Raw genomic sequence first — 25,332 nt, 5'->3', positions numbered from 1 at the left:
ACTTTCAACGCGTTTGCCCATTTCACAATGGATGATTTGTGAGCGCACCTGCCCATGCTGCACTGAGAGTCAGCAGCTTTTGACCAGAAACATGACCCTTATGCCCCACCCTCCCTATTCACCATATCTCGCCCTGAGCAACTTTTTTTTTGTTGTCCTGGATGAAAAAAATCTTCATAGGGAAATGTTTTTCTGATGTGGAAGAACCAAAACAAAAAGTAGAAGCATGAAAAGGCATCAAAATTGAGTTCAAAAACTGTTTTGAGCAGTGGAAAAAAGTCTCAATAGTTTTATTGCATCAAATGGAGAGTACTTTGAAGGTGACTGAGGTTTAAACATGTAGGAATACACAATTTCTATAAACTCTGGGTTTTTTGTGGGGGGGGTGTCTCCCCCCCTTATATAGTCTCTCCTATTCCCACCTCCTCAGAACAGCCGTCTTCAACATCAGGGTGGGGAGAAGTTGTTAGGAGAATAAGAATCTATTTGGTATTGACTATTTCAGAAAGAACATGGGGAACCAATATGTGGAGATGTGTTGGGGAGTGAAAGAGTGAAGTTTGTTAGGATTGACAGGCAACCATGAAGGCTCAATCTTTATGTTATTATTATGGTAAGTAAAGCTATGTTTTCTATGTAAATAGGCTTTGATGAGATGGAGATGGAGACCAAAACTGTTAAAACAGAGGAAGACCAAGACCCCAGGACAGACAAATCCCAAAAGGGGGCAGAGAATGAGAAACCAGAGAGAAGCCGAGATTCAACCATTCATACAGCCCACCAGTTCCTTGTGGACACAATTTTCCAGGTACTAAAACCTGCATAATTTGGAGGTGGTGGTTAGGGTAGGGGAAAAAGTTTTTCACAAGTTACTGCTTTAGTAATTTGACAAAATATCATTATAAATTGTTTTTATGGAACATCTGGTTGTTTGGAGGTGTCATATCCTTATCAAAATTTGTAGGGTCCCTGTTGGTATGACAGGTGCTCTCTAAGCAGATAAAACACTGTTCTAAGGTTAATCCCGGGATTACAGTGGGTGCTGGCCTGGACCCGGCAGTGATGGTGGGTCTCGGGCCTTCAGTGCTCGCATCTCTTCTCATGTCCGCCATGCGTGGGTAAGGAGCCCACAGGGTAGTTAACAGCTTACGCGGGTTAAGTAGCAAGATTCTTTGACTTAATGAATGCATTTAGGAAGAACTGAGTATCTGAATAGTTTTCCCTAATGGCTTGAATTAATGGCAGTCTAGATTAATCAGTATTTTCATTATTTATGTCTTCATGGGAATTAGATTTTGATTTATAAATGTTAAAATTTCCTTTATCCACACAGAACAGTGCACAGGCAAGTTAATGTAGAATTGTATACCTGAAATCTGTATAATTTTATTAACCAATGTCACCCCAATAAATTCTATTTAAAAAATTTCCCTTATCCATCTTGTCTCAACAAATGGAAAGCAGAAGAATTGTTATCTGGCATCTTCTTGCTGTGCCACTAAATTTGGTTTATGTCTCAGGGATATGTACTCAGAGTGCAAGGAGGAGGCCACCTGACAGTGAGTTGGCAATGCCAGCCTGGGCAGCCTTTCACCTGTGCTTGTTTCTTCTTCCTAGCCCTTTGTAAAAGATACTGACGAGTTAAGACAGGAGCTGGAGAGACAACTGGAAAGGTGGCAGCCACATGAACCTGGAAACCCCGAAGAAGTCAGTCACTGGTCTTTTCATATAATATATTGAATTTTGTTAAGATATAGCAAGCTTAATATTATAGGTTTATAGCTCCGATAACCTTTGTAAAAGGGACCAGGTGTATGGAGAATGTAATTACATTCCTGAAGCCTAAGTCTGTCCATTGCTTTTTGCCTGCTGTGCCACTAGACCTGTAGTTTAATCAGAGTAGAGAAACTGATAGATTAATTTTTTAACTTCTGTTGATCACTCTGTAATGGATGTAATAGATGTCACAGTGGTTGAAAAACAGGGCAAAATAATAATGTGTCATCCCTAGAAGAGGGCATCTGGAACATTGTCATCTGGTGTAATATGGAAGTATAGATCACAGAGAAGTTATATTTTTAATGACTTGACATTCTAAATTTGCTGAGATTCTAAATATACATATTTTAATTGTATGTCTGTGAGCATCATCCCTAACACATGTATTGCCTGCTCTGTCATAGCTGGCAAAAAGTCATGGAGTTTTGTGTCCAGGAAATAGGCAGACTCTTGAATGTCTTACTTGGGAGATTTGCACTTGTCACTTTTGCTTTTGAAACATGACTCTGAGAGCCCACGATTAAGTGGCTGGGTCTGCTGGCACCAAAATTACCCATTCACAGCTCTCTCTCCACGTGAAGGGTACAGGTTATACTCTCTGTAATTAATGTGAATAAGGCTTTGATTTGGTCATGACTTCCAGTATTTTACTGTCTTACTCTATTCTTTCTCAGTTGAAAGTGGATTGTGGTTTTGATGGAAGGAGAGGTATTTTTAGTCGGGTGAATTAGATAGCAGCTAAGAAAAGCTTTAGAAAGTTCATGCAAGTTATTTTCTACTACTTAGTGTTAGACTTTCATCCTGCTGTAATGACTTTGGTTCACTCTGACGTTCTAGTGGTAACTTACATGTTGTTACTGTTGTCACAGGAAAAGGCTGCAGCTGAGATGTGGCAGAGTTACCTGATCTTAACTGCACCTCTTTCACAGCAGTTGTGTGAACAGCTTCGTCTCATATTGGAGCCCACCCAGGCAGCCAAACTGAAGTAAGACTTCTCTGCTGGATATACTCAGTGCCCCGAGAAGGTGGCAGTATTGCCTTTTCCATTGAGCTCGGCACTTACCCACTTACTGTGCTGGCTTCTGGGTTGCCATCTGAGCTGTGTAGGCACCAGTATGGTGTTTGCATGAAGTCTGGTATGGATGCATTTTCTTTGACCCATTAATAACTTAATGGGAAAATTGGCTGAGCCTTTGTATGTGCTGCTCACATTGCTATGTGTTGGGTTACTCATTGCATGTTACTCACTTAGATCTTTCAAAGATGGGTCCAAAATCATAGTTGTAGAACAGAAAAGAGAATCCAAGACGATGCAAACATTTTTTTTCTAATTTAAAAAGTCTAATTTTTTTGACCTAATTCTTACTGCCACATACATAACCAGTTTTTTTGGCTGCTGATCAAGAAGATTTTGGCCCTTTAACCTCAATTGAAGTAACTCTTCATTGTGCCAGATTACTGGTTATTTGGTATAATTGGTTATAAGGTATTATGAATGTGATTTCATCCTTTAAAAAAGTTCTCAAGGGATGAGCAGTTTTTAACTGATCTTTGTTCCATTTGGGTACATTTATTAGAGGAGACTATCGAACTGGGAAGCGACTGAACATGCGGAAGGTCATCCCATACATTGCTAGTCAGTTTCGAAAAGACAAGATTTGGCTTCGAAGGACCAAGCCCAGTAAACGCCAGTATCAGATTTGTTTGGCTATCGATGACTCTTCTAGCATGGTAGACAACCATACCAAACAGGTAAGAAAGAGCAGTTACTCAACACCAAACCATGTCCTATGAGCCATCAAATGTTTTAAATGTGACCTGGAAAAAAAACTTTGAAACACCAATTAGATTTTCCTGAGAATGTGAATACTGTGTTTGAGAAGACCTAAAATTTAAAGAGTTCAATAAGGGCATGTCTCAAATATTTTGGTCCCTTACTATTATAGGTCTTTTAAATTGTTTTGTTTAACCTTTCTATGCTATTGTCTAGTTGCAGAATAAATAAATCTGACAATGCATTATTTTCCACAAAATTTAGTGTTCTATTAACCTGTTCTTTAGACCATACACAACATAATACTGGAATATCTTTTTTTAAAAAATGTATTCATCGCACACTAATTAAGCCTGAAATTATCTAGAGTTAGTGTTCTATCAGTATTAACAAGGTTTAGGAGTCTGAATAGAATTACTTATGATACCATAAATAATACCATGGACACTGAAGAATGTGTTGTTTTTTCTGAGCCACAGAATAACCTAAACTCTATACATAGGCTCTGCTGGAAAAGTTCAACGTGGGTTCAGATCCCAGCCCCCTGTTACCACATGACTGACTATAACATGACTTTGGGCAGTTTATTTACTTCTTAAGAGTCAGTCCGAGAAATGAGGATTATAACAATACCTACCTCAAACTCAGAGTTATGAAAACTGAATGAGATTATAGATGTAGAGCACTTGGTTTAATGTCTAGAACTTGAGATGTGTTCAGTAGATGTTAGTTGCTATAGGTATCGTTATAAACTTAAAATTTTAAACTATGCTGTCATTTATGCAGGATTAGAATTGGTTTTAAAACTTTTACCCATAAGAAATTACTTTTTATGTAGGGAAAAAAAGTTGTTTTTTAAAATTTAAGGACCAACTGTCTCAACATCACTTCTCCTGGATGATGTCTAGAGCAGGTCTTCCCCACTGATGGATTCTGGCTCTCACCATTGGTGGTGTTAGCCAGGGCCTGGGGACACCTAAGCCTCTGGGCTGGTTGTGAACAGCCATAGTGATGGGGCTTCCCTATGGGTTGTACCAAAAAAATGTTTTCTGTGGGAGTCTTGATATAAAAAAGGTTGAAAGGCACTGGTCTAGAAGATATTCTGATTTCTTTAACCCTTAATGCTCTATTTCACAGCTTGCATTTGAATCTTTGGCTGTGATCGGAAATGCGCTAACTCTTCTGGAAGTGGGTCAGATAGCAGTGTGTAGGTAAGAGTGACTTAATCACACTGGGAAAACTAGCCTTCTGTGGTTATTTTGTTCATGTGACAGAAAAAATGACCCCCGTTGTATTTGGCTTTTCTCCCCCAAGTTTTGGAGAGTCTGTAAGGCTATTACACCCGTTCCATGAACAGTTCAGTGATTACTCAGGATCTCAGATTCTACGGCTCTGCAAATTCCAACAAAAGAAAACCAAGATTGCTCAGGTATGCTAATGACATCATATGTCCTCTGCACAGTTTTTCTTCTCATTTAGGGAAGACATGGTTTTTAGAACACCTTCCTCCCAGTGAGGTGTTAAGACAGGTAAAATCTACAATACAAAGTAGCTGTAAACCCCAGCCTGTGTACCACTGGGACAGAAACTTCCTTGGCACCCATTATTAAACGGGGTGTAACCTGTTTTTCTCAGTTTCTCAAAGATCAGTTTTGACTTGGATCTTTGATTTTCTGGCTCCCTCTTTTTCTGGAAGTTTTGAAACATTTGAAAAATAAACAGTCTCCCAGCACTCTTTTATCAGGTGGGTCAAGGCCAGTTTCTCTCTCCCGTTTAACCTAGAGTAGAAATGATATAAAAATAAAGCTAGTGACTTGCTCAGGATGACGTAAGTTCAAAACATAACATGGGACAGTCATTTTGACCTGATTCCTGCCCTCCTGTATGTTGCACTGGACATTTTGTTTCCTTGCCTCTCTTCTTGCTAAATTTACTAAGTTTTCTTTTTGGGGGGAGGGGGGGGACAGCTGTTTGGTTCATTTGGGGGACTTATTCTTCAGCAAAAGTATTTCTTTTCCTTTGGGGTGCCTTGGTAGAACACTAGTGGTGCGTACCAGACACGGCTGTGTTTGCAAATGCCTACCTCAGGGTAAGTGCCACGCAGTGGTCCTTTACTGCAGGCGGCTGGAAGGGGCAGCGTGGTTGCCTGTAGACCTGAGATGATTATCTGATAATCACTTAAGTGTCAGAAATAACGTTAGCCTCTGGCAATGCGAAGAGAGTTTAAATAGTTTCTAATTGTTTCTGGTTCTGGTTTAGTTTCTAGAGTCTGTAGCCAACATGTTCGCAGCTGCTCAGCAGCTCTCACAAAACGTCAGTCCAGGTAAGCTGCATTCTTCTGCCTTTGTTGACAAAATGGTTTTGTTGTATTTGCTTGCTTCATCTCACTGTACCCAGCACCGTCTTTCAATGTGTGTATGTACTGCAGGGTGAGAAAGAAGCAGGACATGGAGAGGTATTAGGCAGTCATGGAATTTTTTACTCATCCATTCAAAAATTTTCATTGAGCCCACACCCATGAGGCTTATAATCAGTGAAGGAATTAGACTAACTGGTTTATATTAACTAGTATGTACTTATTTGATAGATTGAGAATCATGAAAGGAGCAAGGTGTGTGGAGTTAAGTATGAATAATCTGTAACATAATTCAGAAACCAGCTAATCTAGCCATGACTGACTTGGGCTCGAAACACACCAGTTCTTTATCTAGCTCTTTGCAAAACTCTCGGTCATGACTGTAGCATGGAGAGACTTCCTGTTTGAAGCAAGTCTTTCGTGCCTCTCAAGACCTGGTAAACTGTGACAGAGACAGCCGCCCTCAAATACTGTAATCTTTTGCTGATAACATTATATGGCTAAATATTTTTAAACATTTTAATTCACTGCTTATTTTAATGGTCCCTTCTAAGTTTTAAGTCAATTTCAAGAAAAAATAATTACAGAAATTAGCAAAACTTTGAGACAGTTCCAGGGTTCTCATGGGTACTTTCTTCTAATGGCCTCCTCACTGCTGCATTTTTATATTTTATAGCAAAAATCATGTACTTTCGTTCTCATATATGTTGCTCTCCAATTAAGTTGATCTAAATGTGACATTCCCTGAAACACTATTGAGAAATGTTTAATGACAGCTGTGTGTGTGTGTGCGCGTGCAGTCCCCGACTAAGGCATCTGAAGTAGCAGATTTAATTAGAGGCCCCCTTTACTTGTGCCCAGAATTCAGCAGTTCTAGAGATCTGTTTTATGTTAGTAGTGCAGAAAGCCTACACTTACTTTGTCTTCAGGTAGTTCTGAGTTACTGTTAAAAATGGATTTCTGTTGTTTTCCTCCTGCCCCTCCTGCTGGGCTTCCTACAGACACGGCACAGCTCCTGCTGGTGGTCTCGGATGGACGCGGCCTCTTCCTCGAGGGCAGAGACAGGGTCCAGGCAGCAGTTCAGTCTGCCCGGAATGCGAACATCTTCATCATTTTTGTTGTGTTGGATAATCCTAGTTCACGGGTGAGTGATGACTAAAAGCCACTTTCCTCGGGATAAAGCGCAGATGCTCGTCAACCTGTTCTGTCTGATGTATGGCCTGGGTGGCACCGTTCCGCTCAGAATTCCTGATACTCACCATGTCCTGTCAGGCACTGTTCTAGGCACTTCACAACTATTTTCTTATTTAACTTCACATTAAGCCAGTGAGGTGGGGATTGTTCCTACTTTGGTGAAGGACAGAAACATAGAGTATAGGTAATGAGTAAGAAAGCCAAGATCTGACTGACTCCAGAGTCCCTCTACTTAACTACCTATGCCAGTGCCAACCCTCGATAATGGGCCCTGTCCTTGTGGAAATGTAGACAAGCCCTTTCAGCAGTGCCCTCTGCCAAGCAGGAAGACCAGTCACCAAGTGACAGATGTTCTCAGGGCAGTTCCATACCAGTGGAAGCACTGTCTCCGCAGGTCAGGTTAAGGCCTAGGTAGCAAGTTGAAGATTTAACGTGAAGTATTCCAAGTTGAGAATGGGACGAACCATCACAAGGACACCGGGTTTCTTATACTGTACTTCTCTCCCTCCCTGCCAGTGCCTGTCCTTCTAGAAGGGGTGCTCAGAGAAGTCTGCTTTGTCCTCAATGAGTAATGAAAATTTTGTTTTACTTAGTAATGAAAGCCATATTCATATGCAGGAATTACACATAGGCGATGTAAAAAATGTCATTAGAAGAGATCATGAAAGAGCTAACCAAGGATACTGATTTAGCTTTTATTTCAAAATGTCTTTTGTTGCCAGGATTCTATTTTGGACATTAAAGTACCAATATTTAAAGGACCTGGAGAGATGCCTGAAATCCGATCCTATATGGAGGAGTTCCCATTCCCCTTCTACGTAATTCTTCGCGATGTGAATGCGCTCCCCGAGACACTCAGCGACGCTCTCAGGCAGTGGTTTGAGTTGGTGACAGCCTCTGACCACCTGTAGACCAGAGAGAACATAGCCCAAAGTTGGGACTTTAAACCGCCGTCGAGATGTCATGCTTCTTGCCCAGGTGCTCCCTTTTAGACAACTGTTTTTGAACTTACAGCTCTAAAATATTTTTTATATTGGATCTGATTTATAAAAATTCACTCAACAGCTACAAACAAATTTTATCGTAATGTACATTTTCACATGACTTCAGAGCACAGAGAAAATTCTCAGGTTCCTTATTTGCCTGGGCTACTATTCTTATAACAGACCTGGGGCAGTGAAGGAGCATCAGGTGTCTGGTCTCGTGTCTGAGAGGAGGTCAGCCTCACCCTCGGGGCCCAGCTGTCTGCTTTTCCTCGAAGGAAGCCTGGACGCCTGCCTGGAGGAGATGTGCCAGGAGCATGGGACTACGCCAGTCCTTTGGAGACAGGCCTGAGGGGAGCTGTGCTTCTGACCCCACTCTTAGGTTTGGCTTTGCAAGGCCCACAGTGTGGACGAAAAAGCTGTCAGCTGAGACAGCTACAGTTTTCAGAGTCTGAGTGTGTTTTCTTACTGTGCTTCATGTGAAAAGAACTACCTTCTCTTCAAGGGTAGGAAGCTTGTTACATGTGTGTGCTCATAAAGCATCCAGGCCTCGTGGGAGCTCAAGGACTCAAGAGATGATCCTTGGGCTGTATAAAAATGAAGTGGCTTTCAGTGCACTTCACAGTTTGCTGCTTTGGGAGACTATGCAATGATGGAAAGGTGATTGTCCCTTTGTTTCCATTCTTTTGGTGCCACAGTCCCTGCTGTTGGTAGTAATTTATTTCTTTAGTTCCCTTTTCTTCTTAACAGTTAAAGGGAAGAATCATTCCTCACACTGCTTTAAGCTGGACTGAGCCAGTCTCATTCTGGAAAAGAAATGCTGGTATCCAGAAGAACTAAGCAGCTATATCTGGTTTTTTCCTCAAAATACGGTTTTTAGGCATTTTCTACTGGGCCAGAAAGCAGTGCTTGAATACTTGAAACTGTGTGCTGTGTTCTATTTAAGTTTTGACTGTCAAGACTGTTGATTACATCATGGCATGTTGTCTATAAACGTCTATTACTGAGTCTGTTATTGAGTTACACTGTGAAGTTGGCCACTCTTTTGAGGTGGTCATCAAAGACGCAGAGTGCTTATTGTTTAACCAAGTGTCCTAAAGCATGTACCTGACATATCATCATTGTTTTTTAATTCTAAAAAGCTATGCAGCTTATATTCTGAAAACAATTAAAAAAATACATACCACCAGTGATGTAATTTGTGACCATTCTTAATGGGCTACAACAGGAGTATAAAAGGGCAGTGATGTGGTCTGCTGCATCAGGCCGCTATCATTAGCTTAGACTAATATGACCCCACAACATCAGTGGCTTTACTTACAGTAAGGGATTGTTTCTTAACCTGTTTTCATGGCCGCGGATGGTAAGCTCCGGCATGCTGGCCTCATGGGATTGGAGAAATGGCAAGTTGGTAGAAACATGTAATGGCTTGTGAAGATTCTGCTCCAAAATGATGCCTCTCTTCCACTCAGATTTCATTGGCCAAAGCCCCTTATAGGGCAGGAAAATTACTCTTCCGGCAGGATTGGGCCTGGTAGGGAAAGACACCAACATTATGGCAGTGATGCGGTGGTCTGTCATATCTACCTTTAATTGACAGGACCATCCAAATCGAAGCTTCCCAGATGGTGTGCTATGGTGGTATTCCGTTGGCCCTGGAATAGTGCCAGGGGTCTGGGACAGGAGGAATTTCACTAAGCAACTACCCAAGAGTGCCATTTTCAGCTGTGCTGTGATGGCAAAAGGGACTGGGAGACATGGGGGCAGTCACAAGACCTATCAGGAACGGACCAGGTCGGGGTCAGGTAGACCCCGGCCCACAGGGAAAGCATGCGGCACTCAGAAGGGACCGAGGCTGGGCCTCCTCGCTCGCTCACTCTCATTCACCTGCTCCTCGGTCTTTACATCTGCCTTACTTTCTTCAGCCAAACCGTGATCTTATTTGCTCTAACTTCTCTCCTCTGGCTGCACTGTAGCTAGTATTTGTTTTTTTTTTGTTTTTTTATGGTCTCAAAAATATTTAATGATACATAAAATATTCTTAAGTGAAAACAGCTGGATAGAAACCCCACACCCACCCTCCACCTCACATACACACGCACGCAATTTAGAAAAATACCAGACAAGACAGCATCACAGCATTAGTAACTTCTGGACATTTATCCTGTTTTCCTTTCCACTCTCATCTGACTGCACTGCAGCTGGAATTCTTTTAAACCTGTAGCCTGGAGTATTAAGTGGTATCCCAAACTAACCACTATGCTAGCTTCACTTCATCATAACTCACAACATCCAAGGAGATCTTTCACAAGTCCCTCCAGAGGTCCCTGCTATGAGGAGGGTATTAGTAGCATGACCCTTTGCTGTCCTTTCTCTCTACATCCCCGCCACACTATCTGATCTGATCACAGCAAACTACAGGGATCCTGGAATCTGCTAGTGTTCCATGTGTTCTTTGTCTGGAATGTTCTTACATATGTTGCCTTTCTGACAAACACTTAGCTCAGATAACCCCTCAGAAAGAAAGCTCCCATATTATGAACCTTGACATCTGTAACACTTTATTGAACTTACATGTCTTCCTGCGCAAAGTGTGAGGCCAAGGACAGGAAGCATATGTGACTCCTGACAGTACTATGAGTGTCTAGCATAAGTGAATGTTTCTGGATGAGAAGAAATGGGGTAAAAATATCTGTTTTCACACATTTATTAATTTATAGATGGAACACTGTCAAAATTTTATTAAAGATCCTAAGATGATTTGGAGGTAAATGATCAAAACATTTCTAAAGATCATACAGAAATATTAATATGTAAGACTCATAAATGCTACTACAGGGGAAAGAGCATAAAATGGAGTAAAGACAGTCTTCAATAAATGGTGTTGGGAAAACTGGACAGGTACATGGAAAAAAATGAAACTAGACCACCAGGTTACACCACACACAAGAATAAACTCAAAATGGATGAAAGATTTTAAGTCTCAAAATGATAAAAATCCTAGAAGAAAACATAGGCAGTAAAATCTCAGACATTTCTTGTAGCAATATTTTTGCCAATGTATCTTCTAGGACAAGGAGAAACAGGAAAAAATGGAACTACATCAAACTAAAGCTGCTGCACAGCAAAAGAAACCAACAAAATGAAAAGGGAACCCACTGTATGGCACATTACCCACTGATAATCTGGTAAGAGGTTAATCTTAGAAATATAGTAAAAACTACAACTCAATACCAGGAAGACAATCCAATTTAAAAAAGGGCAAAGAAGAGTAGACACTTCTCCAGAGAGGACCATACAGATGACAGACATGAAAAAATGCTCAGCATCACTAGCCATCAGAGACATGCAAATTCAAGCTACAGTGTGAGATCTCACACCTGCCAGAATGGCTACCATCAATAAATCAGCAAGCAACAAGTGCTGGCCAGGATGTGCAGAAAAGGGAACCCTCATGCACTTTTGGTGGGAATGCAAACCAGTGCAGCCACTGGAAAACACTATGGAATTTCCTCAAGTAAAAATGGATCTGCCTTTTGACCCTGCAATTCCACTTCTGGGAATATATCCAAAGAACCCTGAAACACCAGTTCAAAAATATATATGCACCCCTATGTTCATAGCAGCACTAATCACAACACCCAAGTGCCGATCAGTAGATGAGTGGATAAAAATGCTATGGTATAGCCCTAGCAGGTTTGGTCTGGTTGCTTGGAGTGTCATCCCATAAATCAATTCCAGGTTCAGTCCTGGTTGGGGCATGTGTGAGCAGCAGCTAATGTTTCTCTTCATTTCTCCCTCCCTCCCCATCTCTAAAATCTTAAATAAGCATGTCCTCAGGTGAGCATTATTTTAAAAAAAGCTATGGTACATTTGCACAGTGGAATACTACTTGACTGTAAAAAAGAAGGAACTCTTACCTTTTGTTACAGTATGGATGGACCTGGAGATTATAATGCCAAGTGAAATAAGCCAGTCAGAAAAACCAGTACCGTATGACCTTGCATGTTCATATGATCTTACATGTTTGTACTATCTAACATGTATGGACTAATGAATGAACGAACCATTGCCAATGAAATAGAAACAGGCTTGAATACATGGAACAGACAGCTATCGGAGGGGAGGAGAGGATTGGAAGAAAAAAAGGTGAAGGGATTAGCTAAAGAACATATGTACAACATGGACAACAGTGTGGTGGTGGCCAGAGGGAAGGAGACAGTGGGGGATGGGTGGAGGTGGGCAAAGGATGAGGGAAAGGACATCTGTAATAGTGTCAAAAATAAAAATAGTTAAGTTAAAAAACAAAAAAACACTAGAAGGGAGTCTTCCTGCCAGGTAATAACACAATAAAAATTAAAAACAATATACTAGTTCCAGATGAAATAATCCTGAACAGATTCTTCAAACCCTGGGAGAATTTACCCTAAGGGCACCCAAAAAGAATAATTAAATGGTGTCAAAATTCTAGTTTAGCAGCTGAAAAGAACTTAACATCCACATGATGCCATTAGTCAAAATAAATTCTAGATGGAGTAAACATTTTAAACATTAACAATAAAAAAGTTTAAAAAAAAGAAAAGCCTTAAAAAGTGATTATTGTATGGAGACCTAAAGCTACATAAAGGACCAAAATAAAAAATTAAATAGGTAAGTAGCCCATACAAAATTAGAATAAAAATCTTAATCACTATTAATGGATCAAAGTCATGAGCATTTACAAAATGAGTCTAACTAAAAGTGGTCAGGGATATTAAACTTCACTAATATTGAAAAGAAAAAAACAGCGAATTGCTATTGCTAATTGGTAGACAAATTTGGGGGGAGAAGTGGTCATGGGGTAAACCTGGCAATGTTTAAAAGAGCTAATCATTTAAGAGTGCTTGCATGTGGCACACTGCCTTCAGTGCATTACATGCCCAGCTCTGAGGGAGCTGCTGGCATCTCACTTCACACCAGGAGAGCTTAAGTAACCAGAACCAACGAGGAAAGGGAGCACCAAAGATTCCAAAAAACAAGCAAAGGAGCAATTGAACATTTTTGTAAATGTTCATCAAATAAACATAATTCAATGAACATGCTTGGTTGTGTGTTAATTTGGAACAATCCTATTTGGGAAAGTAGTACAGCAAACACCCCATTTATAGTAATAGAGCCTCAGGGCTTGTGTGTGTTGTGAGGAAGACTAAGTATGAGGAAATAAATATGTAGGGATGTGCATTTCCTTGTTATTAGTGATACGAAATTATTTTTTTATTTTTAGAGACGGGGAGGGATGAAAATAAAAACATCAATTCATCAGTTGCTATGACCCCACCCGGGGACCAAACCGACAACCCAAGAATTTGCCCTCACTGGGAATTGAACTGGTGACACTTCGCCTGTGAGGGACAACGCTCAAACAACTGAGGCACCCAATGAGGGCTAGTGATACAAAATTCTTAAAGCTGCAGCTGGGGCAGGGAAGAAAAAAAAAAAAAGACAAAGGAGCAGGACAAAAAAATTTAAAAGAACTTAATATTTAAACTTCTAGTATTTCTAATTACATACTTTCAAAAGCTCAAAAGCAGTACACTAGAATAATCCCCCACTCACCTCCAAAAAACTTCCACTTAATAAAACTCGTAACCAGCATCAAAAACTGTGCTAAATGCCTTTCCATTCATTACACAGAAACTGCCATCCCATTTTACTGATGAGAAAATTTAGGCTAAGACAACTGAAACTGCCCAAGGCTACACAGCTCCTAATTCCAAACGCGGGGGCTCTCTTAAAACTGAAGGGCACACTGCACGCCATCTCCCAAGAAACCGTGCTCGCCCCACCCCCTAGTCCCTCCACTTCCGTTCCTGCGCATTAGCCAACCCTGCCCTTCGGAGGACATGGCTGCTTCCCGCTTGCCCCCAGCGACACTAACGCTTAAGCAGGTACCAACATTCTCACGAGCCTTCTAGGGCACCTTTCCTGGGTCTGAGCTCACTGCTGCCTCTCTACCTACACCCAATCTCTGGAATGCGCCTGGGGAGCACCTGGGGCCAGTGACCCCTAACGCTCTGGCCTGGGCGGGAGGGGGTGGGGCGTCGCACACCGCTGTCCACTGGGAGTTAGGGGGCGGGGCCGGGGAAGGGCGGGGTCCTGTGGGCCTCTGTCTTCTAGTCTGGACAGAAAAGGTAGGGGCAGGCTCTTGATCTCGGACCTCTGACACCTCAGGTGCCCAGTGGCTGTGGTAAAAACGGCTGTGCCTGTTGTACTGAGCTACGGTAAAGAGCTGAGGAGGTTACCAAGGGGTTTTAACAAGTGCGTTTGGAAAAAGTGCTGTGATTGTGGTGGCAGTTGCTGGGAGTCTGGTAGCCCTTTTTCTGCCTACTGAGCTCTTGATTTTAAGGGTTCTTAGGTTAGACAGAGGAGTAAGCAAACAGCCAAAATAAACTTGTCATTTCTTTTAAAACAAAAGATTTTTCTTCGCCCTTTTCAGGATGGTGCTCAATCCACTGAGCCACACCAACTAGGGATTTTCTTCACCCTTTTCAAAATTAAGGACCAAAGAGAAGTTATCTGGTTATACTTTGATTTGCTAAAGAAGAGCCTCTGGGCTGGTGATCATTGCAGTTGTAACTGCTGTTTCTCCTTCCCTTTACAGTTCTTGAGAAGGCAACAAGTTCTCCTTCTCTACAGAAGGATTTTGCAAGCAATTCGGCAAGTTCCAAATGATTCTGATCGCAAATACCTGAAGGACTGGGCGAGGGAAGAATTCAAAAGAAACAAAAGTGCCACTGAAGAGGTAAGAACAAGATCATAAGCCCTGATCCTTTTGTATTCTTCAGTGAATTTTTACATTGTTTATAGGCATTTTGGAATATAAATGTCACTGAGATGGTATATTTTGGTCATTAATGTTACTGATTTTCCACTTTTTAATAAATATTTAAAAATTTACACTCTTTGCTATATCTACATTCTACACTAGCATCACTAGACTTTTCTCTTAATCCCCCCACTCACACACACACACAAAGATTATAAAGACAGTCCTGGCTGGTGTGGCTCAGTGGATTGAGCGCTGGCCTGAGAACCAAAAGGTTGCCGGTTTGATTCCCAGTCTGGGCACATGCCTGGGTTGTGGGCCAGGTCCCCAGATGGGGGCGCACGAGAGGCAACCACACATTGATGTTTCTCTCCTCTTTCTCCCTCCCTTCTCATCTCTCTAAAAATAAATAAATAATAAAGATAAATAAAATAAAATAGTACTACTCTTAAAAAAAAAAATTATAAAGACTACAGCATGATGGTTTAGCCAGACATGGTACAGTCCTGCTTGTTAGCTTTTAGCTTTCTTAATATGCAGCAGTTTGAATTATCATTATTGGTTCTTGACTTTAACAAATATAGTAATACAGCTGTACCCTGATTATCCAGGTAAAACAGTGACCAGATTTCATTTTCTCCTACAGGATACAATCCGGATGATGATTACACAAGGCAATATGCAGCTCAAGGAGTTAGAAAAAACACTTGCTTTAGCGAAGTCTTAATGATACCATTATTCTGAAAGATTTCAAAGTCTCTGTGTTTTGATGAGCTTAGGCTTAACGATGGGCAGCCCAAAGTCAAGTCAAACCATGTTTACAACGCTCCAGAACATGAAGCATGGCATTTCAGAGAGCAAGTAAAAGCTGTATCATAATAATTGCCTGAGCACTGTAAAACATACCCTGTATTTTGAAAATGTTTCTGAGTTTGTCAGCAGTTTTTGTAAGAAGCAAAAACAAGTACAAAGTACAACAAATGAACCATTAGCACATAAAAAGATACTCAACGTCATTATTCATCAAGGAAATGCAAATCAAAACTACACATACACTAAAAAGGAGATGATAACAAGGAATGGTGAAGATGTGGAGAAACTGGACCCCTCATACATAGCAGGTGGGAACATAAAATAGTGCAGCCCCTTTGGAAAACACTGTCAGTTACTCAAAAGGTTCAACATAGTAACTTGATTCAGTAGGTTTACAACCAAGAAAACTGAAAACACATGTGTACAAAAAACTTGTATACAAATGTTCATAGCAGCATTATTTCATAATAGCCAAAAAGTAGAAACAATCCAAATGCCCAGCAACTGATAAATGAATAAAATGTGGTATATCTATACAAGAAAACATTATTCGGTATGATAGGTACTACACACAGATAAACCTTGAAAACATTGTTAAGCCAATCACAAAAGACAATATTATGATTGCCTTTGTATGAAATGTGTAGACTAGACAGAAAGATTAGCAGTTGCTAGGGCTTTGAATGGAATGGAGAGTAACTTGATATGGAAATTTCTAGTGGGGGGGGTGATGAAAATATTCTAAACTTATATTTTGGTGTTGGTTGGAATATTTCAATCCATTGAAATATCCATTTTATATGTATGCGAATTATACCTCAATAAAGCTGTTTTTCTGATTTTTTTAAAGTTGAGATATAACTGATAAATAACATTGTATAACTAAAGCTGTTTTGAAAAACACTATGAGATGTAGGATTGGGGGTGTACTAACCCCAGGAAGATAACCTAGAACTTTCTTGAAAAATCCTCCATTACCCCTCAGAATTGTTGAGGTATGTTCTTCAGATGTGTCATAATCTGATACTCAAAAAGATCACTACTGGAAATCTAGAACTTTGTTAGAGAAGTGAAAGAGAAGCTTAATGAACACCTTGCACACCCTGAGAAGAGGCAACTTCTTTTTAGGCAATTTCTGGATGAAACTAATGCAATTACCTTAACATCCATGTACAAGAAGTACAGTAAATCATTAGGGAAGATCTTCAGTGCATCAGGTTCTCCTACAGTGACAGGAAAAAACAAAGTTTGAAGACTACATCAGAGAGAAAAGTGGATTTGGGGACACGTTTGAAAGAGACCAAATGTGTAACAGTTAATTTAGTGAAAGTTGATGGTAAGAGGCTAGTATTGGTAGTCCTGCAGACTGAAGTGCTGTTACTATACAGACCTAAAGAGTTAATTCAAGAATCTGAACAGCACCTGAAAGATACAGAAAAAAATATGCAAAATAAAAAATGGTATCAGGACTGTGCACCAGAGCAGAGGCTTAAGCCGATGGTGGGGTATGTCAATGACCTGCATTGTCAGGGTCCACATCCCTGTCCCACAGCCTCAGAGCCCACAGGACAAAATCATTCTGAGTACTCTTCCACAGGGCAATCTACTAATTCAAAATGCGTGCATGAGGCAATTTTTAGATTTTGTGTTAGTCAACCTACTGCAAAGCCATCTGATGAAAACAGCATTTGTGAAGTTTCTGAACAGAGAACACTTTAGAAATATTTGTGTAACACAACTGACGTACACATGCAAGTATAGGCCATTCTCTCCCAAACCTAAAATCCTGAAGGTAAAAGTCATCTTTTTATGAGGCGAGGAAGTCAGTGACTAGGTGTATTTCCTAGCAGTGGGGTACATGGAAAGTCTTTGTGGTTTGATTTTGCAAGATGCAAATACCAAAGACTCCAAGAAAACCTGACTTGAAGTAATTTTTTTTAAATGGGTAAAATACTAAAAAGGTAATTTCTTTCAGAGGCTTAGATTATAATGGACAAGCTTTTACCTTCATCTCTAAAGAAGTTTACTTTTGTTACCTTACATGTTTTGATTATTCCCTCTGAATTATAGGCCAAGTGTGTTGTTTAGCCTAAGAAGATTTATTTAGCAATCTCTTCTTATATATGGAGCCATGATTGTTAACTAAGATGTTGGCTAGACTAAAACTGCTGGTGAAATACAATTTATTCATCATCTTTATCAGTATTCAGGATCTGACAACAAATCACCTTCTTGGGTATGTTCCGTGAACTAGACTCGTATTTGAATGTGGAAGTTTTTTTCCTAAAGTATAACTTTAAGAAGTTTGAATGTTCAGCTTATGTATTTGAACTAACAATAAACCAAACTTTATATTAAATTTTTTTTCTAAAATACAGAAGCTTTCTCGTATATGAGAAGTGGCTAAGGCTATTATTTAACATAGTGCCTGTCCCTGTCATGTCCCCCTTTGAAGTGCCATCAGGTTGGAAATTTCAAATCCATGGCACAGGCAATGCTATGAATGTGCCTGCAGAGACAGATGACTTTCTAACATGAGAAAAACAGAACATATTTCCTGATGTATATGTTACTGAAGTCATACCAGTAGACACACTCAGGAAAGCTGGGAGGCAGAGACCCATACTTACCTAAATTATCTCTCTTATGGACTAAGTAAGGAAAATGCCAATAAAAAAAAAACACATGGAAGCAGTTCACATCTACTTTGGGAATAAAAAAGGGATTATTTAGAATAAGATTCAAACAGGATAAAAAGCAAATTGTCACTCTGTGCCAAACTAGAAATCACCATAAGCTATTTCCTTCCTTGAGTCAGACATTTGAAAAATTGTATTAGGATTACATTAACTGTTTATTGATAAAACTGAATCACTTTTTACCCACTCTATTTTGTATTAAAAAAAGGTGCTTTGCTGTGCTGTGTCTTGCTTTTGTGTTAATATATTCACCTTTATAGTCACAATATTTGACTTATAGGAAAAGATTTCTCTTTAAATAAAATTATAACAATGTTTTAATGTTTTATTCATAAAATATACTCTAAAAGGTCATTAGCTTTTTAAAACCGGTTTGTCTTTTAAAAATATTTTTAGAGAGAGGGAATGTAGGGGAAAAAGGGGAAGGGAGAGGGAGAGAGAGGGGAAGGGAGGGGGAGAGAGAGGGGAAGGGAGGGGGAGAGAGAGGGGAAGGGAGGGGGAAAGAGAGGAAAAGAAACATCAATTGTTTGCCTCTCACATCCTCCCCACTGGGGACCTGGCCCCAAACACAGGCATGTGCCCTGACGAGGAATCAAACCTTTGATTTACAGGACTACGCCCAACCCACTGAGCCACACTAGTCAAGGCTGGTTTGCCTTTTATGTTTTAAGTTTGCCTCTATATCACAAGAAGAATTATATTTAGCTTTTAGGAACAATTTGTTAGTCATAAAATGTTATCTTGCGTGTATCAAATTACAAGTAATGTTATCCTTTGTTCTGTATTTTCTGAAAGGTCAACAGTTTAAACAAAACATTTGTTTAAGCTTGCACTGAAATTTTTCCATGTTACAGCAGGCTTTTTAAAAAATTGTTTTTCATGCAGTTCACCTGATCTTCACTTTAAAGCAGATGTATTTAAATTACTCTTTTATGGAGACATCATGTAGTGTGGCAGAGTGAAGGCTCTCTTTCAGGAACCATAAACTTTGGTTAGCTATACAAATGAAAATGTAGGCTTAACAAAGTATTCACACTTTCATGTTTTAAATAAGGAATTTAGTACCACAGTGTTGAGAACCAAGTCTAATGCTCAGAAGAGACACAAATTCAGGATTATAAAAATATTCAGTAGATGACAACATACCTCTCAGGTATCAATGCTTGACTGAAAAAAAAAAAAAAGATATAAAAATATCACGTCCCAGAAACAAGATGGCGGAGGAGTAAGTGGAAGCTACACTAACTTCCTCCCAGAACTAGTCTGGATTTACAACGTAATTTTGGAGAAATCATCTGGAATAACCAACCGAACACCAGCTGGAGAGAAGTCTTACAACCACGGGGAGACAGAAAAGGCCGCTACATCACAACGTGACCGGTAGGGAGTGCGGAGACGCGGAAGGGCTGGCTGGGCTCACACGGGTGGCAGCTGAAGGGACTGAGAAACAGCTCAGCAGCTGGGGATTCCCCCTGAGAAGGGCAGGGTCTAAACCCCCAGCCGGGCTCCCCAGCTTACAGCAACAGAGTGGAAAGTAAAATAGTATCCAGCTGAGAAAAGCGAAAAGCCACAGGGTTTCTTGCTAGCCGGAGAGAAACAGCTGGAGGAAAAGAGCTCTTAAGCGGATCACATACAAAAATATTTTGGCCCCCACTTACCCTGGGCTCGAGCAGAGGGAAGGCAGAGAGGACTGGAGAAGCTTGGGGAGAGTTTGGCGTGGTGGCTTTGAGGGGAGAGCTGGGGAAGCGGCCGGCCGGGTCCCAGTGCTGACTCATCCCCACACTGCAGGCAGACCATTCCTGGCCAAGTGGCGACAGCCTGAGGGGAAGCAAAAGCCCTGCCTACAGGAATTAAGCTGCCATACCCTCGGTCCTTAAGCCTGACGGCTAATCACAGATTGAATAGATTAACAACTAAAGAAGCCAGACAAAGGCAGTAGATCCCTGGAAGTCTCCAACAGGCTGCCTAGGCCCAGACTGGTACAGGATCTGATGCCACCAGGGGCAGACCCAGGAAGTGCAGATCATTCTAAGAAGCACCAACAAACAATAGGGTCACAAAAATGGGGAGACAGAGAAACAACCCCCCATCGAAAGGAAAGGTAGAGTCCCCAGAAAGAGTGCTAAATGAAATAGAGGGGAGCCAACTATCAGATATGGAATTGAAAGCATGTATTATGGAGAAGCTCAATGAGCTCAGTGGAAACTACAAAGAACTCCAGAAAAACTACAGTGAACTCCAGAAGAACTATAAGGAACTTACTGAGAATTATACCAGCATCAAAAAGGACATGGAAGCTATCAATAAGAGCCAGGAGGAAATGAAGAATATGATCTCTGAATTGAAGAACACAGTAGAAGGAATTAAAAACAGGCTAGAGGAAGCAGAAGATCGGATCAGCGAGCTGGAGGACAATGTAGACAAAAACTCACAGACAGTGCAACAAAATGAAAAAAGACTGAACAAGACTGAAGAAGCTCTAAGACAGCTGCAGGACAACATGAAACGTAATAATATCCGTATCATAGGAATTCCAGAAGGAGAAGAAGAAGAGCAAGGGATAGAAAACCTCTTTGAAAAACTAATGACAGAAAACTTCCCTAACATGAAGAGAGAAAGAATCATGCAAGTCCAGGAAGCACAGAGGGTCCCAATGAAGATGAACCCCAACAGGCCCACTTCAAGACACATCATAATTAAAATGGCAACATTCAAAGACAAAGAGAGAATCCTAAAAACAGCAAGAGAGAAACAACTAATAACATACAAGGGAGCTCCAATAAGGCTATCATCAGATTTCTCAGCAGAAACACTACAAGCCAGAAGAGAATGGCAAAATATATTCCAAGTAATGAAAAACAAAGGCCTACAACCAAGAATACTCTACCCAGCAAGGCTCTCATTCAAAATGGAAGGTGAAATAAGGAGTTTCCAAGACAAAAGAAGGTTAAAAGAATACATCTCCACCAAACCAGTATTGCAAGAGATGCTAAAGGGTCTGCTTTAAGAAGATGAAGAAACAGAGACAGAGAGGAACACGAGTACAAAGGGGGAAAATGACAATGAATAAGTACTGAAAGAAAGAAGGAACTTCTACCATTTGCAACAACATGATTGGAACTAGAGAGAATTATGCTTAGCAAAATAAGCCAGGCAACAAAAGAAAATTACCTTATGCTATCACCTGTTAAAGGAAACTAATGAACAACACAAACAAATGAGCAAAATTGAACCAGAGGTATGTAAACGAGGAATAAACTAACAGTAACAAAGGGGGAGATGGGAGGGAGAGAAGTGGTAAGAAGGGGAAGGGTCTAGTCAAAGAACATGTATAAATGACCCATGGACATGGACAACTGGGTGGGGACTGAATGTGGGAGAAGGGAGGGACAGGGTGCAGAGAAGCAAGAGGGGAAAAAAGTGAGACAACTGTAATGGAAAAACAAACAAACAGAAAAATTTTTAGTGGGGGGAAAAAATAAAAATATAAAGAATAGAAATGCAAGTTCAGTGAATATTAGAAGGACAAGGATTTTCCTTCACACTGTATATATTTTCTCCCTATCTGATCCCTCCAGAATTTGGCATTCTAAAGAAGTAATGACCTAAATTTCTTTGCATAAAACTAATAAGACCAGTTGTTAATAACGATTTTTTGACTAAGACTTTGACTGGAATGTCATGCCTAAAGGAGACATGATTGGGCTTTGGTTGTTACCAAAAAGCCCTGAGCAACTGGGACTGACTTTCAAAGGTAATAAAAGTCCACGAGATAAAAGGCCTGGTACCTTGGATGGATGAGCGGTCCATAGCAATCTTTCCAGGGAAGGAACGAAGGTTGTTTTCCTGAAAGATGGCTAGAAGGGACCTTAAGGCACAATGGAAAACCAGGAGGACCTGGAAAAGACAGGTGTTTACAGGCAAGGCTGAATGCCAGGTATGTGGCTCAACTTCTGTGCCCTGAAGGGCAGACTGAAGGTCACCCTAAATGTTCCTTGCGTAAGTTCCAGCAAAGCAGAACTAAAGATCATAAGTGATCATTTGCTGCTCTTGTTGTGTTTATGCAAATGAACAGGATAAATTAAAAATGAACTTAATGCAGTCCCTTTAGTGACAAGGAGGGTAATCTTAGGGAGAAAAATCAAGATTCAAGGAAGATCACAATGCCCAGTGGTAGACTATAAAGTAGTGCAGCTAACCGTCTTTAAAGTTTCTTTTCATTTAAAATTTGTTTTCATTTGAAAGTTAAACTATGTCTGTGGCATTATCAAAGATGTTTAATTTACAGGCGAGAAGAATGTCAAATGCCTTGCAACTGGATGTCTTTCCGATAAGACAGTCCTACAGATTTAGAGACTTGTATGTGGGTTATGTTACATAAATTAACATGTGTTTTCTGTTTTCAAAAGGCATAAGCCTACGATCTCATTACCTGAGTGATTGTCTGTACGTATAGGCCTCACTTAATCCTGTCTGCATTGCTGCCTCCTGAGACTCAATGGTTTGGCTGAACTAAGTGGCTGGGTTGGTGAAGAATGGGGTGGTCTGTGGGCTTCACTTTAAAACTGGTTTCTCTTTTCTATCCTAATGGCTTGGACAGAAAGAGCCCAGAGGCCTGAGAGGGGGGAAACCTAAAATATTTCCCTCAGTCCAAACTAAGTATAATGGGCAAAAGGGTTTTGGACAGGTGAGATGTACCTGGCATACCTTCCTCCAAAGAAACCCTTCTTTTCCCTAATGTGGGACATTGAAAAATTAATACCTGTCTTTTGTCATCTAGTGGTTACGGATTGAATGATGTCCTTTAACCCTGTTGCCCACAGAATACAACAAGGATGCCAGCCTGTTAAACCAAGCATGCCGTTGTCCAGAGACAGCCAACCAACCTGGAGTCTGCACGATCCTTCCCCTTGTGGGAAGGCCACCCTCCCCTCCACACCCCCACTCTTATTAGGGATTTCTTGACCCAAGGGTAGGTAGGACGACGACCATGTCCAGCTTGAAGCAGCTAGAGGAGCTCGAGACCTTCGTCCATTGTCCTTTATAAGATTGTAAAGGGTCTTAAGTCTGAGAGGGAGGGATTGTTATTTTTTATTGTTAAAATATTTAACTAATTAATTAATTATTTAAAAAAAAAAAGAAGAAGAAGAATATATGAAAGGGTGAGCCATGGGCATGGACTTGGGGAGGGGATTGTCGGGGAAGGGGGGTGCTGGGTGGAGGGGAGCAAAGGGGAAAAAATTGGAACTATTGTAACAATATAATCAATAAAATATACTTAAAAAAAAATATCACGTCCCTTATTTTGGGCTCCCAAACTCCAAAGTAAGATTAGAACTAATATTAAGTCTGTCACAGATATTTACTCAAATGCTATAATGCACTAACGAAAAGAAACCAAAAAGCACTGCAATACTGTACAACCTATGTATTTTACATCACTTTCCCCACAGCTATTGGAAGTTGCAGTCTTGCCCGACCTAAATGACAGGCATAAATTAATAGTTCTGTTCCTTTGGAAGAGGACTCTTCTGGCATTTGCTTATTTTAGCAGATAGCACAAGGGAGAAATAAGGAGAAATACACATCAGATCCATAGTTATTTTTGACAAGAAGGAGAAACAGATCAAATACAGTTGTTAGAACAGCTATTGCATGGGTGGTGAGATGCCACCATCTCTGGGTTTGAAGGTTGACTGGCTCTTTTCTCTTTCCCCACCTCTATTATACAACAGGCTTTCCCACCTTTGAGACACAAGAGCTGTGTCATCTTCAGACTAGGTGCGTTCGACCTTTCTCATTCCTTCCTAATCTCTTCCCTGTTACTTTGACAAAACTATTTAGTTCACTATAATAAGCTGCCTGCTTCTGGTGGGTAGGAGTTACATAATCAAAATATATGGTACTTCCCACCAAAACACTATGGTCTGAAGTTACCATCTAGCTCTACACTTCTGTGATTGCATTAGGAACACAAAAAGAGGAAAGTACCTCTACAGTTAACAATCCAGAGTCTCTGGGGAAGAACCATCTACCTACAGAGTAGTTGAGAAACTAGACAAGCTTACAAACATGAAAATAAGCTTCCCTATCTAGGCTCTGAAATGTTGACATATGTCTACATTTATGAGGAATGTCTATATCCATAGATTGTCACTATTAAGAAAAACAAAAACAACTGAGTTTTGGTAGACAAAAACAGAATAAAAATATACTTTTTTCTTCTAGGTAATTCCATGTCAACAAGTCATTCTTTTCTCTTTGGCTCAATGAGCAACATTTTATTCAAAATTACAGACAATAGTTGCCCAGTTCCTGAGTTGAGAGCAATAGAACTGAGGTTTCTATGCATACATGGAATTTTGAGATGATGAATATAATCCTATATTTCAAGGGAGAAGAAGTATGAAATATAATTAAGTTCAAAGATTAAACACACGTAAGCTACTTAGATAACTCTATATTCTATAGAGCAGAGAAAAATCCATAGAGCTCCATGAAGCTGGGAATGGTGGAGTCTAAATCAAGTTATTGAATTATTTACCTTGATGTAGTCACTCAAAGCAGTGGAAAAGCTCTTGAGGTTTTTTAATGACAGAACTCAATTAAAAATAAAACACTTTCAAGAAACAGCCTCATTTCTTAATAAAGTACAGACCAGTAAGCTCAAATTCAGAAAGGTACTCTGAGATAAACTGGTTTGATTATGAATAGGCTATAGTAGTTTCAGATAATTATGTGAATTTTTTCCATTAATCTGCTTTAAAATCACAAAGATTAATTGATTGTAGTATTTCTATATTTTGGCTGAAAATATAGAAACTATGATCAGATGATTTGAACCTTTCTCATTTGCATTCATTATTAACAAATATTCCCAGTGCTATTATCCAATTAACTTTTAAAAAATACTTTGACTTTTGAAAACA

At 40.2% G+C, this 25,332-nt stretch overlaps 2 protein-coding genes and 1 long non-coding RNA gene across 4 annotated transcripts in view; 2 read left to right on the top strand and 1 right to left on the bottom strand.

Annotated features, from left to right (window-relative positions):
* MDN1 (midasin AAA ATPase 1) overlaps positions 1-9,279 on the top strand; it is a 160,646-nt gene extending 151,367 nt beyond the window's left edge. The window contains exons 94-102 of the mRNA XM_090279673.1: positions 645-808; positions 1,618-1,707; positions 2,649-2,764; positions 3,357-3,531; positions 4,691-4,764; positions 4,868-4,982; positions 5,813-5,876; positions 6,911-7,053; positions 7,826-9,279. Coding sequence (XP_090135799.1) covers positions 645-808; positions 1,618-1,707; positions 2,649-2,764; positions 3,357-3,531; positions 4,691-4,764; positions 4,868-4,982; positions 5,813-5,876; positions 6,911-7,053; positions 7,826-8,014 — 1,130 coding nt within the window. The 3' untranslated portion in view covers positions 8,015-9,279. The remainder of the gene's footprint in view (positions 1-644; positions 809-1,617; positions 1,708-2,648; positions 2,765-3,356; positions 3,532-4,690; positions 4,765-4,867; positions 4,983-5,812; positions 5,877-6,910; positions 7,054-7,825) is intronic.
* Positions 7,801-17,113, bottom strand: LOC150007459 (uncharacterized). 2 transcript variants are annotated; one of them, XR_016511631.1, is made up of 3 exons: positions 16,863-17,113; positions 9,408-9,617; positions 7,801-8,008 (listed from the first exon to the last, which is right to left on the bottom strand). It is a non-coding gene; the product is annotated as an uncharacterized LOC150007459 (long non-coding RNA). The 2 variants fall into 2 exon arrangements; XR_016511630.1 differs by lacking the exon at positions 16,863-17,113 and adding an exon at positions 13,682-13,918.
* On the top strand, positions 13,947-15,814 carry LYRM2 (LYR motif containing 2). Its single transcript, XM_090279672.1, has 3 exons — positions 13,947-14,013; positions 14,727-14,867; positions 15,538-15,814. The coding sequence occupies exons 1-3, from the start codon at positions 13,969-13,971 to the stop codon at positions 15,616-15,618; spliced, it is 267 nt and encodes an 88-aa protein (XP_090135798.1). The 5' UTR covers positions 13,947-13,968; the 3' UTR covers positions 15,619-15,814.
* Positions 17,114-25,332: the final 8,219 nt, after the last annotated feature.

This window comes from Furipterus horrens, unplaced genomic scaffold (assembly GCF_987537825.1).
Source record: "Furipterus horrens unplaced genomic scaffold, mFurHor1.1.pri manual_scaffold_6, whole genome shotgun sequence".
Classification (NCBI taxonomy): Eukaryota; Metazoa; Chordata; class Mammalia; order Chiroptera; family Furipteridae; genus Furipterus; species Furipterus horrens.
This window is presented reverse-complemented; position numbering and strand designations above follow the sequence as displayed.